The sequence below is a fragment of the Oryctolagus cuniculus genome, chromosome 6 (assembly GCF_051225735.1).
Source record: "Oryctolagus cuniculus isolate XC-2025 breed Fujian yellow rabbit chromosome 6, ASM5122573v1, whole genome shotgun sequence".
Lineage (NCBI taxonomy): Eukaryota > Metazoa > Chordata > Mammalia > Lagomorpha > Leporidae > Oryctolagus > Oryctolagus cuniculus.
In genome coordinates, this window is record NC_142872.1 from 42,429,875 (window position 1) to 42,445,039 (window position 15,165).

General features: G+C 52.4%; 1 protein-coding gene across 2 annotated transcripts in view; it reads left to right on the plus strand.

Annotated features, from left to right (window-relative positions):
- Window positions 1–4,675: 4,675 nt before the first annotated feature.
- GALNT10 (polypeptide N-acetylgalactosaminyltransferase 10) overlaps window positions 4,676–15,165 on the plus strand; it is a 255,265-nt gene continuing 244,775 nt past the window's right edge. Inside the window, exon 1 of one of the 2 annotated variants that reach the window (XM_002710328.6) lies at window positions 4,676–4,984. In XM_002710328.6, the coding sequence (XP_002710374.2) occupies window positions 4,826–4,984 (159 nt within the window). In that variant the 5' untranslated portion in view covers window positions 4,676–4,825. The remainder of the gene's footprint in view (window positions 4,985–15,165) is intronic. The other variant, XM_089336137.1, reaches the window with a different exon arrangement.

Genomic DNA, 15,165 nt, shown 5'->3' on the forward strand with positions numbered 1-15,165 from the left:
CCAGCTATTGAGGATGTTTGGGAAGCAAACCAGTGGATGGAAGATCTCTCTCCTTCTCTCTCTCTCTGTCACTCTTTTAAATCAATAGACAAACAATTAAAGAAATAAAAGTGTTGTCCAGAGCACAAGGGAGAGCACCCAAAGTACTCTCCCCATGGCTGAAATCCTGTTCCTCCCTTTTCAGAGTTGCGGCTGGCGCTGGGCTTTGTTTTACTCACAGCTACTAGTGCTTAGAACAGAGTCAGCTCTAAGTCCTTTATGCACCTTATCTCATTTAATGCCCATAACAGGCCCAGGAGGGCTCAATCTGAAAGTAACATTTCTTGTTCCATTTCAATCAATGACTAGATCAGCTTTCCCAGAAACCAGCCAGAGCTAATGGCCTGCCCACAGGTCTCCAAGAGCATTGTCTCTAGGAGTAGGATAAAGCCCTGTGTGCCCTCCCCCTGCCTGGTGCATCCGGCACTGTAGAAGGTGATCAAAGAGGCCTAGGATTAAAGCCGGGTTCTCAGGCGAGAGTCCCCATTGGGGGCAGACTGGGCCGATGTGTAGCTTTGATCAACAAGAGATTCTGGTGAGACATGAGGAAAAAGCTCAAATCCAATTTCCTGCAGAATCCTCGAGGGAGCTGCAAGAAGGGGTAGAAGGAGAAAGACGCTGAATATTCTCCTTTCCCTCATGACCTCAACTCTATACTTCACTCTACCAGCAATTACTGAGTACCTGGAATCCTGATTCCTTGGTTCTGCTCTGGCTGTTTTGGCTCCAGGAAAGGGACCCTTTTCATAAATTCCTCTGCCTGGAAGGAGCTCCTGGTTTCTGATTCGCAATAAGGGAAGAGGCAGGGGATACTGAAGGTTCAAAAAAAAAAAAAAAAAAAAAAATCTGTGCTTGTTTGTAATTCACAGTCTAGAGAGGGAGAACAAAGCTGATACCAAAATGGAGAGGAGATCTCAGAGCAGTTGGTCAGGGATGCTGTCTCTAAGGCAAGACCTGAGAGACAGGAGGAATAGACAGGAGGAAGCCAGCCATGCCTAGGTTTAGAGGAACGAATCCCAGACAAGGGTACAGCACATTTGCAAAACCCCTGAGGCGAGCTTCAAGTGGGTGAGTTTGAGGAACACAGCAAGGGCAGCCTAAATAGAGAAGCAAAGCTAGTAGTCGGGTCAGTTCCGGTAGGGTCCCATTGGCTACGGTAAGGATTCACATACATTATCCCAAGGTGCAGGGAAGCCACAGTTGAGTCTTGTGTTTATAAAAGCTTTACTCTCTTGGCTATTACCAAGATTGTACCTAGTACCCTAAAGACACAAAGAGAATGTTGTAACATTATCTATAATGTAAATATTGTAACCCCTGCAATATCAAAGTCACGGGGCTATTCATAGCAACATTATTCACAATAGCCAAAAGGTGGAAATAAACAAAATGTCCATCTTCTGAACAAACTAAACATGGTATACACATACAATGGAATATTATTCAATCTAAAAAAGGAATGGAAGTCTAATAATGCAACAACATGGATGAACCTTGGAAACATAAGTGAAATAAGTATGACATAATCATGCATGATTCTGTTTCAATGAAGTGCCTGTAATAGTCAAAGTGATAAAGCAGAAGACAGAATGGTGACTGCTGATCACCGGTGGAGTGGTGGAATTAGTGTTAATTGAGTACAGAGTTTCCATTTGAGATGATAAAGATGTTGTAGAGAAAGGCTTTGGAGAATGTGGGACAACTGAGTGTATGTTTTTAATGCTACTTAACCATACACTTAAAAATAGCTAAAATTGGGCCCAGCGCTGTGGGTAGTGGGTAAAGCTGCCACATGTAGTGCCAGCATCCAATATGGGTGCCAGTTCAAGTCCCGGCTGCTCTACTTCCGATCTAGCTCTCTGCTATGGCCTGAGAAGGTAGTAGAAGATGGCCCAAGGCCTTAGGCCCCTGCACCCATGTGGGAGACCTAGAAGAAGCTCCTGGCTCCTGGCTCCTGGCTTCAAATCAGTGCAACTCTGGCCATTGCAGCCATCTGGGAAGTGAACCAGCAGTTGGAAGACCTCTCTCTCTCTCTCTCTGCCTCTTCTTCTCTCTCTCTTTCAAATAAATATTTAAAAATAAAAAGACAGCTAAAATGTTAAACTGTATTTTACTTTTAGATTTAGCTATTTGAATAGAAAGAGGGAGGAAGAGACAGAGAGGAAGCGAGGGGGGGAGGGAGGGAGGGAGGGAGGGAGGGAGAGACAGAGAGAGAGAGAGAGGTGTTTTCATCTGGTGGTTCACTCCCAAAATAGCAGCAACAGTGGGGGCTGCGCCAGGCAGAAATCAAGAGCCAGGAGCTTCTTCCAGTTCTCCCACATGGGTACCAGGGTACTCAAGCCATCTTCTGCTGCTTTCCCAGGCCCAATTAGCAGGGAGCTGGACTAGAAGGAGAGCAGCTGGCACAGGAAGCTATGCTTATGTGGGATGCCAGCATTGTGGGCACTGGCTTAAGCCACTGTGCCACAACTCCAGCTCCGGGTAAATTCTATTATGTATATTTTAGCACAATAAAAAATACATTTAGGCCAGCGCCGCAGCTCACTAGGCTAATCCTCTGCCTGCGGCGCCGGCACACTGGGTTCTAGTCTCAGTCGGGGCGCCAGATTCTGTCCCGGTTGCTCCTCTTCCAGTCCATCTCTCTGCTTGTGGCCCAGGAGTGCAGTGGAGGATGGCCCAAGTGCTTGGGCCCTGCAGCCGCATGGGAGACCAGGAGAAGTACCTGGCTTCTGGCTTCAGATAGGCGCAGTGCTCCGGCCGCAGCAGCCATTGGTGGGGGGGGTGAACCAACGGCAAAGGAAGACCTTTCTCTCTCTCTCACTGTCCACTCTGCCTGTCAAAAAAAATTTTTTTTCAAAAAGATACATTTAAAAAAGACACAGGGCTAGGATGTAGAAGCAGAAGAGTGGACAGTCCCAGCAGAGGTGGAGGGCACGGAGGTGACAGTGGCTGCAGCATAATGAAGAGACGAAGGGGTGAGGACTGATCACAGACGACCTTGCAGCGGCTTGTAGCTTCCTCGAAGGAACCCAGGGGCAGGTGGGAAGCCACTGGTGGGACATGAGCAGAGGAGTGATAAAGATCACCATGGCTGCTGCCTGCTTTCATCTAGTCTCATTTGCAAGAGGGTGCAAGCCAGGCGCCTACCGCCCAGGGTGCCTGGGAGCATGAAGCGAGCTAATGCTTGTCAGAGGCTAACAGGCTGCCTGGAATACAGTATTCCATGAAAGGTAATGATTGACAGAAATCCCCCCAAAAGAGGCAGTTTCCCGGGGGAGTTTTGTGGAGGCAGTGGCAGTTCAGCCAGACACGGAGGAATGTATAAGATTCCCACCCAACAGAGAGGCAGAAGGAACTGGGTGGTCAAGGGTACAGGAGGGAATACACGAAAGCCAGGCTGGGCCAAGTGCGGGGCTCCCAGAAGCGTGGGCTGCAGAGCCCAGGTGATGGGAGCCTGGAAGGCTGGGGAGCAAATGTCAAACTCCGAGCTGTGATGTCAGAAAACTAGACACCACAGTTCGGCCTGGGGCTCAAGAGCGGGGAGGGAAGGGCTCAGGACGCTGGAGAAGCGAGGATCAAGAGGATGCAAGTGGAGGTGGCAGCAAAGAGGGGGCTGCGTTGCCCGTCCCCAGCAGGGAGGAAGCAGTTAAGGGATGAGCGCTGAGCGCTGGAGCAGGAGCCACAGGCTTTGCTGTGGGAGGCCAGCTCTGAGGCAGCCCTGGGCAGTCCCCTCCAGGGCCCTTTGCCTCGTCTGGTGCCACCACATGTTGGACGTTTCAGCTCCCAGACATCCGTGCCGGGGTCCGCGAGCGTTCCCTCCTGGAGCCTGGCACCGTGTCTGATAGGCGCTCGCTGAAGGTTTGCTGGGTGGCTGAAAGCGAGGCAGAGGTGCTAAGTGTGCAGACGCAGCCGTGGGGATGGAAGGCATCCCAACTCCAAAGGGGGTGGACAGCAGAAAAGGCCCTGGCCACTTCCCCACCCCTCCCCTCCTGCCCGCTCCCACTGGTTTGCAGGGACCACCGACGCGCGGTGTGCGGGCATTCACCCCCAACATGTGGGGCCTCACAGAGCAAGGAAACCTGGGCCCGCCCGCACCGCTTTGGCCCCATCTCACGGCAGGGAACACCGAGTCCTCCGGGCCGAGACTAGGAGAGTGAAAAGCGGCTGCACGGGCGCGTCAGACGCGGAGCGTCGTCTGGGCTCCAGCGCGCTTCGCCGATCTCCAGGGAGCCCGATAACTCGGGGTTGCGGTCCCCAGCAGAGGTGGCTCGGCGGGGCGCTCCCAGGCACGCGGGCACGCACCCCGCCCACTAGAGCCCAGCCCGCACCAGTTGGCGCCCAACTCCCCAACTCCGCGACTTTCGCGAAGCTCCCGCGGGCGGGGCAGCCGCCAAGGAGCGGGCCGCACCATCGCGGCCGAGAGAGGGGCCACGGTGCGGCCCGGGACGCTGGCGTGCGCTGGCCGACCGCCGCACAGCGCGAGCCGGTGGAGGCTGGCGGCAGCCGGCGCTCCACGGCCCACCGCCGGAAGGGCGGCGCGCGACGCGCGACCCCGCAGAACCAAGGGGCGGCGGCAGCGGCGCGACCTCCCTGCGGCGGCGGCGCGGTGGCGGCGCCCGGCTCCCCGGCCGACGAGCAGCGGAAGTGCCGCGGAGTTGGAGCGGGGCCGGCGCCGCGGCCGCTTGTGCTCGCCGAGCTGCTGCCGCCGCCGGGCGGACTGGCGGACGCGCGGAAACCGAGGCGGCGCGGCGGGGCAGGCGGGGCGCAGCGGGGCTGACCGGCCCCGATGAGGCGGAAGGAGAAACGGCTCCTGCAGGCGGTGGCGCTGGTGCTGGCGGCCCTGGTCCTGCTGCCCAACGTGGGGCTCTGGGAGCTGTACCGCGAGCGGCAGCCCGACGGCACCCCTGGGGGACCCGGGGCGGCGGCGGCCCCGGCGGCGGGACAGGTGAGTGCTCGGTTTCAGGTGGGTGTGAGAACACCCCAACCCGACTTTCCTGCCAGCCTGCGGTTCCTTCTCCACCCTTCTCCTGAGTGTTTCCTCAGAGTCAGCTCCGGAAGAGTCTGCTCTTCCCATTTTTCAGATGGAAAAATGGAGGCTTAGCGGAGGACAGGGGCTTGCCCAGGTTCCGCGCCGGTCAGAACAGAGCCAGCGCTAGAATCCCAGAGACCTGGTGCCCAGCGGGGAGCCCTGTGTCTGGGCGTCAGCTGCCGTCCTCCTTTCTGTCTTCAGCCGGTATTCCCTGACCTCTCGCAGCCTGTTTTCTTTGAGAGGCCGCTGTCTGCATCCCTGTATCCCAGGGTGACTTCTGCCAATACGAAGGGATACTCTGGTCCTCCTGGTTGAAGTCCAGGGCTTCCCTGTGTCCCCCCACCTGCTGATCCTGGCGTTCGGTACCATCTGCGTGCACAGGCAGATTCCTGGGCCGCCCGGCTTATTTGCCACCCCTCTCCCTGCCTTGTTGCTTTCTCAAACCCTCTGAGTTTCTCTGCAACTGCATTCGGGCTCCTGGGAGTCGGGTAGGGGGGTGAGCGCCTGGTCTTTGAGTGACTTGCTTGCTGCCTTTGACCTTCTGAGAATGCAGAAAGTGGGGGTGCTGGTGGGCAGACCCCCAGATGCCCTCCAAGACTGTTAAGTTGGTGTCCAGTACATGGGGGATAGAGGACAGGATGCCTTCCCTGTCTTCCAAACTTGTCCAATCCACTGGGTGTGGTGTCTCTTGCAACTGAAAGTGGGATCTCGGTCGTTCTGTCTCTTCTGAACTGTGTGTGTGTGAGAGAGAGAGAGAGAGAGAGAGAATATGCAAGCTCCATCGCGTCACTCCTGCCATCCCAGCCCCTGGCTCAGAGGATGAGAAGATGCCCGGGAGTATGTGCATGCCTGAACTGTTTCACACACAGCAAGACATCTCAGATTTTTTTTTTCGGGATTTCCCTGGTCTCATGGGAAGTAGATAATTTGCACTTCAGGGTCAGGCTGATTGTTGGCTGGCCCCAAGGGAACAGGCTGACTTTCTGAGGTTGATGGTTTTCCTTGGCTGCTGTCTGGGTTGTCTGGCATGGGGAGTACAGAGAGCTCTTTGCTACAGGGCTGACCAATCTGAGCTCAGCCTGTCACTCCGGTAACTGTTGCAAACCATCCCAGAGGGTCTGGTTGATCTTTCTGGTGCATCTTACTGTTTAGAAACCAAGGCCCTGGCCCTTTTCTAAGCCTCTGGCTCGAGCCCTGACAGCCACTTAAGAACTCTCTCCCTGAAATTCTGTGTCTGTAGGGACTTTTCCTTCAGAAAACCCCTTCCTCTGCTCCTCTCCTGCACCAGCATCAGGGTGAAGAGGCCAAGGTTCTGTCCCTACTTCTGCTGTTAGCTTGCTGTGTGCATACTTGGTCAGCAGTTCTCTCCCTCCCTCAGCCTTACTTTCTCCATCTGTAAAATGTGATCATCAACCCAGCTCCAGTGAACCAGTGAAGAGTCCAGGGACAGCTTCTCTTTCCTTTCTGGAGGCAGGAGTCCCTCGTAGCCTGCCTCTCTGGGCCAGGGGGGTCCATGCTTGACATAGCCCAGGCCAAGGGCAGGGGGTTTCCTTTCCCAATGCAGAGTCTGAAATAGCTCTTGACTTTCCACTTCTGCCTGGAGAAAGCCCTCGTATTTCATTTGCTGTAGATGCTGGAGAAGTCCTGATTTTCATTTTCTATAGACCCAGATGTGTAGAGAGAAGGTCAAGGTTAACTGCCAGTTTGGCCTGAGCTTTCAAAGTGAATTACTCACTTGTACAAGAGGGTATTGATGGAGTAAGGCAGCCTTTTGGGGGAAGAGAGAGAGTATGAGAAGCAGAGAGAGAGAGAGAGAGAGAGAGAGAGAGGGAGGAAAGAGCAACAGCTGGCTGCTGCTGGAAGCCCCTAACTGAAATGGACAGATAGGCCTCTCTGGGGAGGTGTAGTTCTTGCTCATTGCATTTCCTCTGGAATAGGATGAAGAGGAGGAAGGAGTGGCAAAGGGGTCTGGTGTGTGTGTGTGTGTGTGTTCAGTGGGTGGCTGCCAACTGATTGTCCGTGCGTTAAAGATGGTCTCTTTGCTTCCTGGGAGCAGCAGACCGGAGCTGTTTCCCCAATGATGATGAGCTCTTGTAGGTGCTGCAGGACTCAGCATTCATCTGGTGCCTTTTGGGGACACCCTGCCAAATTCCCACACAGCCCCTTTGTGTTCCACTCTCCTGCAGATGCAGAGCGCTGGACTTGTTTGAATGTCAGCTGGCCTTGAGCGAACAGGCTGACTTCTCGGCACGCCGGTGCCCTGTCCATCATCCCAGTGTGCTGGAACGTGCACATAGCACCAAGGGCTTGCTCTTGGGAAGTTGGGTTGTGTACATGGTGCAGTCTCCACAGGGCTGACCGGTTCTGAGCCGAGCCTGTCACCCTTGTCGTTGCTGGCCATCATCCCAGAGCACTACCGTGCTCTTTCTCCTAAGAAAACAACCCTCAGTGGCTCTGGAGGGAAGTCTCATGGGACTTCATGCATATGAGAAATAGGTTTCTGGTGGGGTTGGGAGAAGTTTCTCGGAGGCTGAAGGACTGTTCCTCAGACTCCTTGGTTTCTCCACTGGATTTCAGACTAAAGAGTCTGAAATGGATAGCGCTCAGGTCATCTGCCGGCTTGTAAGGCTCCAGATTGATCATGGCAGCTCCTTCTGGGCCATGTCTCTGGCGCTGAGTAGGGCAGCTGCTCTGTGAGCCACACAGAATGCTTCCAGAGCTCAGCGTTCCTCTGGTCAGGCAGCTGGTTTCTCCCAAAGCTGCAAGGCCAAGCATAAAAGCTGGTCTTGAAGCCATCGTCCTTGGAATCTGGGGATCCCTCTCCTTCCCAGCACTAGTCTGCCTAACGTCTTGGTTTAATTTTAGTCTGTTTTGTTTCCCAGGCTTGGCAACTGGATATTGAAAAACCTGTGTTAGGAAACTTGATGCAGCCCCTCCCCATTTCTGAGCCGAGTCTTTCAAATAAATAAATAAATCTTTAGAGAAAAAGCTGTCAAGGATCAGGAGTTTCTCGCTGTGACAGACCTGAACTTTATTTTTAGGACATCCAGAAATCAATACTTTTCTTGCCTGTTTCTTTCGGTCTTCTTGGTAGTAGAACAATACATGTCAGAAAAAAGTTAAGAACCATAGAATGTGGCTTTCCAGTGATTTCTTTAGTTTTTCTGGAAGAGCTGATGTCCTTCAGATTGCTAATCACTTCTCTTTCTCATGCCCAGCTGAAATCTGATGCCCCCAAAGTGGCTCCCTGGGTTCCTCCTCTCAGCTTGGCCTTGATTTTTCCCAAGGAGCCCAGCTGAGGAAGGCCTGGCTTCTCATCCTCTCTCCTGCTCTAAACTCATGCTGCAAACTCAGCGAAGTGGTTTCACCTCTCCGGGCTTTGCATTCCTCATACGTGAAGCAAAGATTAGATTCAGGGCAGGGGAAAGGCAAATGTGTATCATAATAGTGCTTGCCTCTTCATGTCCAGGGCGGACATTGCCAATCAGTCTGTTTTTCCACTAAGCCCAGACTTGGCCTCACACTGTTTCTCGGCACTGCTCTTCACGCAGAGTCAATGATTTGTTGAGGTTGGTTTGTGATGTAGGAAGTAGACACCTTGTTAGGGCTTTTCCAACACTGACATCCCAGGATCTGTGCATGTTTGGAAGCGTGTATTGGAAAGATCTGGGCACAGGCCTCTGTATCCTCCTTGTGATGAGGCCCCAACTTGTGGATGTGTTCATTTTCATGCCTCCTCTGGGGCTGTAGTCTAAAAAGTTTCAGCTGTTAATCTCTTGGCCCCAGTGACAATAACAGATAATGGAATCAGGGATGAGAAAGCAAAGGCCTTTTGAAAAGATAACCATCTAGCTTGCTAATCATACCTTGTCTGCAGTCAGCTGTGATATGGAGATGGCATCAGAATCTCATCACTGTGTCAAAAGCACCTCCAGGTATACTTGGCAGCTGCAAGTATGTCCCCTGGAAACCGGATGCTCCCAATGGTGTTTGCATTGGCTGCTGTACTTCTCATATATACAAACGCTCTGCCTTGTGGATGTGTCAGGCCAGGAAGGGAAGGACTCCAAGAAGGATTCTTGTCCAGTGGAGTGCGGAAAGTGACGTCCTGTCACCAAGAAGTGTATCAGGACACCCCTCCCTGCTCCCCTTCCCAGGCAAGTGATGAGGTAGGAACCACATCTTCCTCCAACACACGGTGCGAGGTATGGCACCTGGAAGACAGCCAGGACGTGTTTGCCGAATGATTGAAATGGGCTAGAGTGGGCAGGGGGCTTCAGAAGTCATCTAGTCCAGCCCCTCTTTTTTTTTTTAAGTTTGGAAGCTGAGGCCCAGAAGAGGGGAAATCACCTCAGCGAGTTCTCAAGTGAGGGGCTGCATCAAGTTTCCTAACACAGGTTTTTCAATATCCAGTTGCCAAGCCTGGGAAACAAAACAGACTAAAATTAAACCAAGACGTTAGGCAGACTCGTGCTGGGAAGGAGAGGGATCCCCAGATTCCAAGGACGGTGGCTTCAAGACCAAGTGATGGTCGTTTCCAAGTTCTTGCTCTATCTCACCATGAAGGTTCTTTTTCTATCTGCATACCGGTATCTGTTCCTCCTCTGCCATTATTTCCCCCATGAGCCAAGTTATCATCTCAAGTTTGAGAGGCCAGTTCTTAAACAGACTAGTTGTCTGCTGCAACTTACCTGGCTTTTCTACAGATCCATTTTTATAAATTTTCCTCCAATGTTTTCTTGTTTTAAAATAAACAAAATGAAGTGATGTCAAAGGTGGCACAGGGATCCTGCAGCAGAGTAGAGAGATGACAAGGATGTGTAGCATGGGGCACCACAGCTGCTGTCTGCGGCAGTCACAGCGATCGAGCCTCAGAGCCACCTCAGAGTCATTGTCACTGGCAAGTAGCAGAATGAAGTAAGCCCAGAGTGCTGCTCTGAGTGAGGGGATATATTGGCTCCTGTGGCTGCAGGTGGCTTCAGGTATGGTACGATCAAGAGGCTCATTGTCAGGGCTCAGGCTGCTTTTCAATGGGTTCTCTAGGTTCAACCTTTCTCTGTTCGTTCAGACTGAGCCTCTGCATAAAATGGTAGCAGCGCTTTTAGACCTCGTCTCCAGTCCTAGATCCTGGGGCAGCCTGTCTCCCAGAGTAGCTTCTACAGAAAAGAGAAGAAACATCTTTCCTATAAACTTTACAGGATTTCCTGTGTTCCTCTTGGTCCAATTTGGATGTGGTATGTTCTGAACCGTTCACAGCTGCAGGAGGATAAGTTGGGCAGATTGGCTTAACCCACCCTAGAGTTCGGTAGAGAGTTGGACTATGCAGGTCCTAAGAAGAACATTTCCCAGAGAAGAATCTGGGGACTCTTGTGGGAGGCAGAGCAAGATACCTAGAGAAGACGCCGTCAGCTGTGCACTGCAGATGCCTGCTGGCGCTGGGAGCCGAGCAGCAGTCTCTCCCCAGGGCTCAGATTTGGGTGTCTCTTTGCCTCTCTGGATTCATTGCTGAGCCCCGGACCTGCGGTCTGGAAAGCCGATGTTTTTCGCCAGCTCCCAGCTCTTGGCGGAGATGATTAACCGCGTGGGCCTGTTTTTTCTTGCTGGGGAGAGCTTGGGTGCTGATGTTGCCCGCGCCCCATGGAGGGCTCAGATGCAGAGCCGCCGAAAGCTGTCTTTATTTGCTCTGACTGGTTCTGCTGCTGCCTGCCTTTGCTCTCACAGTCGTCCTCTGAGCTCCCTGCTCCCTTTCCTATACACATTGAAAGTCAATTCCTTAAAAATGTCTCTCAAGCTGAAAAAGAACTTCTGTCTCTTCAGCTTCTACTTCTTCTGTGCCTGGCCCTCTTAGCTGGAGGAGGCGGAGTGTTCATACTTTGGAAGCTAGAGGAAGCTAAACAGTTCCGCTTGCCGTGCTGGGTGGGTGTGTGTTTATGCGTGTGTAGCTTTCTCTCCATGTGTCTCTCTTCTCCCTCTCTTATCTTTGGATGGTTCCTGTCTGCTGCCCTCTGCTGAGTGTAGATAGGAGAGGGAAAGGAAAAAAGCAGGACGATTTTTTCCTTCCTTTTGGTTTTGAGAGGATTCTCAAAACCAAATGCTGAGCTCCAAATGCTGAATTTCCTTCCACTGTATCAGGTACTGGAAGCCACAACATAAAAATGCTACTAGTAAGGGGACTGATGTTGGTATAGATGGTGATGAGGATGTTAATGGACAGTGGCTGCCACTGCTGTAGCATGTACCTTGCTTAGCCCTTCACCTGTACATCTTGTTATGTACTCATGATTAGAAACAGCTGGGAGTGAGCTGGCACCGCGGCTCACTAGGCTAATCCTCCGCCTTGCGGTGCCGGCACACCGGGTTCTAGTCCCGGTTGCCCCTCTTCCAGGCCAGCTCTCTGCTGTGGCCAGGGAGTACAGTGGAGGATGGCCCAAGTCCTTGGGCCCTGCACCCCATGGGAGACCAGGAGAAGCACCTGGCTGCTGCCATTGGATCAGCACGGTGCGCCGGCCACAGCATGCCGGCCGCGGCGGCCATTGGAGGGTGAACCAAAGGCAAAGGAAGACCTTTCTCTCTGTCTCTCTGTCTCTCTCTCTCTCACTGTCCACTCGGCCTGTCAAAAAAAAAAAAATAATAATAATAATAATAGTAAAAAGAAACAGCTGGGAGTGAGTGAGGGCCCAGAGGTTCACAGAGATAAAGGGACTTGACTGAGAGTGTTCAGTCTGTGTTGGGAGGGCTGGTAGCTGAGCCTGTGAGTCTCCGACCCAGCCAAGTCCTCATCCAGCATACTTCCTTCATACTGGAGCAGGTCTCTCATCCCTGCGCCCCCTCTTGTTAGGCTGCTATGGGAGCCGGGATGTCTGGGCAGAGAAAAGAGACCATTGTGCTAAGACTAGGCTTTTTCAACAGATGAGGTGCCCAGGAGGTCACCTGGTAGGGGAATGACCTTGAAGAGGACCTTTCCCCTCCCCTCCTGACGCCCCAGTGGCAAAGCAATTTCCCCTTACTCTTAGTCTGAGACACTGTAGGGTGGTGTATGGGGCTCTAGCCTTGTGCCTGCACTGCCTGATCTAAACCCCCTAGGCGTGGGCAAATCACTTGACCTGTGTGGCTGGAGTTCTCGGTCTGCAAAATGGGAATAATTCTTCTTAACATTTCACTATGTTAAGGTTCATCCCCCCCCCCCCCCCATTTATTTGGGAGGCAGAGAGAGACAGGTCTTCTGTCCCCATTTCATTCCTTAAAGTTTATAGCAAGTAGGGCTTTGAAGCCTGGAATCCGGAAGTAAAGCCAGGTCTCCCACGTGGGTAGCAGGAGCCCAGTTACTTGAGCTTTCCCTGCTGCCCTCCACAGTCTACATTAGCAGGGGGCTGGAGTCGGGAGCCAGAGCCAGGAATTGATGTGGCATGCCAGTGTCCTCAATGGTATCTTACCCACCAGGCCAAATGCTTCCCCGCCCAATAACAGCTTTTGATCTGTCCTGGTTGTCTGCTTTTTGAAGGCAGGAACTAGCCTCAGTCTTGGCCATGCTTTTGCAGGCACTATTTGCTGACCGAGGGTGGGAGGGAGTGAAGGAGTGATCCTATGGATCCTCAGTAGGGCCTGGCAGAGTGAGGGAAGCTTAGCTTTGAGAAATGGTTTTTAAACAGCTTCAGGGTGCTTCAGAATTCCTAGGGAAATACCAGGGCTCACATCCAAAGGCAGTATTTGGGCCTAGCTGGGGTGAGCCAGGGTTCCCTATGGAGGGTCCAGTAGACCCACTCTTCTCTCGTCCCACATCACAGGAGACATCTCTCTCCTTCCCCTGGGGCCCACTCCACTCTGCCCAGGACTGCTTCACGAGTGATCCCTGGGGAGTGTATTTATCTGCAGCTTCTCCAGTCGCCAGTCAGCACCTGCAGAGGGGCTCGGAGGTGCCTGCTGGGAGTATTGCATCAGATGCCAGCAGATGAGGCCCAGGATCGAGGTCTGGATTGGGCACTGCATGTTGGAATCTCTCTGCCATGAACTGCAGGGACTGGCTGGGCCCTCAGAGTCCTGTTTTCCTTGGATGCCCACAGTCTGCTGCCCTTCTAGTCTGGGTGCTTCCTGCCATGGGGCCAGGGTGCGGTGCCTGTATGTAAGTGAGGGGCTGAGCCGGGGGCCTCCTGGGGAGGGGTGACATTCTGGAGCCTGTGCAAACCTGTCCCTTGAGCTGGGAGCAGAGGAGAAAGCTTGACCTTGGAAACCAGCAGAACTTGGTCTCCAGGACCAGTGCTGCCACTTGCTAGCCCAGTGCCCGACCTTTTGGGCATCAGACCCCTTCTCTTAAAATGAGCACAGTCATGACTCCACAGTGTGGTGTTAATGGTTGGCATAAATTAAAGATGAGAAGACTGATGTCCAGAGAGGCCTGGCAACACATGCAGACCACACAGTGAGGCAGCGGTGGGAGCAGGAGGTAAACCCAGCAGAGATTTCTGTTTCTGCCGCCTTTGCCAGCCATGACAGCCTGCGTGATGGGAGGTGAGGCCTGGAGCATTCTGCAGGGGTAGGTCATTGCCAAAGACCCCAAGTGCCTGCCTCTTGTCTTGCTTTGGCTGACTCTTGAGAGCTCTTCTCCTAGCTGAATGTCCCGGCAGCAGTGTCAGGGCAGGGATTAGAGCAGGTCTCACGTGCCACCTGGGAGCCGGTGCAGGTCTTTGGTGAGTTACAAATTCAGAGTCCTGTGAGAGGTCGGCTTCTGAGCAGGGAGGCCTGGTAGGGGCTTCCCGAGAAAGGATTTTTTTAAATGAGCAGGTTGGAAACATCTTGGGGAGGGGGGAGCAATGTGAAAATGACTTCCTACTGCTGAAGTACATTGTATGTTCTCCACTGAAAACTGTTATTTTTTGCATGTTTTCTCCTGAGTATTGATCAGACTCAGCTGCTGGCAGTTAAAATGTGTGTGTGTGTGTGTGTGTGTTCTGTCTTTTTATGAAATAACCGGTTTCTAAATTTGGCACCCAACTTCAGCTAAAAGTGAGTAATTCCATTTTTGGAGCCCCAGAGCCTGTCCTGTGTCTGCCTGGTTATTTTATTGATAATAAACCTTAAAGACTGTCTTCTTCAGGGAGCTTATTTTTATTAACTTCTTTGACCCCCCCCCTTTTTTTTTTCACAAAATAAAAATCTTACGTAAATTCTTGAACAAAATTTGCAGATGGGTGGCCTGGGGGCCAGATGCATGGCCCCGATAGGTTTTCTATGACTTATCCAGGGCTGGGCCACAGCCATCACTGTCTTTGTTTTTATACATTAGTAAATTTTTAGTGTCTGAACATAAGACTGTACCCATTTTAAAACTTCCCACTTTTGACCTTTGGGGAAAAGTCAAAAAGTCAGGCAGCTGGGCTGGGGTTCCTGTAACCTTAACATTTGCTGGATCTGAGTAGCAGCTGCCTCCGCTTGGTGGCCTCCGCTCTCCAGATGGCCATGGCTGCTGCATGCTTTGTGGTCTCAGCCCTGGGTACTTCCTCCTTCCACAAAACCGCCCTGGCATCCAGAGACAGTTGTGCACAGGAGACCTGCTTTATCAGCCACAGGCTTCCATAGCCTTTTTCTGGTGTGTTCTCTTACTCTCATGGTGGAAGCAGGGTAGAGCTTATGGTCCCCACTTTACAGATGAGAAAACTGAGATTCAGAAAGCATAAGTGGTTCGACTGGCCACAGAACCATTAAATTGAGGTGAATCCTTCTGACTTTTAAGACTCACATACTTTTCACAGGAGAACAAAACAAAACAAGATGATGACTTGGAAATATAAGACTGTAAACCGTGTGCTCTCGAATACAGTCAGTTGGTTCCTGCTCTATCTCAGTCCAAGAAAACATTTCTCTTGCTTGGGGATGGAGTGTGGGTCTGCAGTTCGGGTCCAGCCTGTCCTGTTGTGCCTGTCCCAGCCATGGCAGGGGCTGCTGCAGGTGTGCCGCAAAGATGTGGATTCAGAATCTACTTTGTCTTCCCGGCACTTAAAACCCTGCACTGTGTGTTCCTTTCCAAGGGCAGTGTTGGGATCCTGCAAAACCAGAGGGAAGACTTCTTTCCCAAAAGAACCCACTCAGGCTGTGTTCCCTTG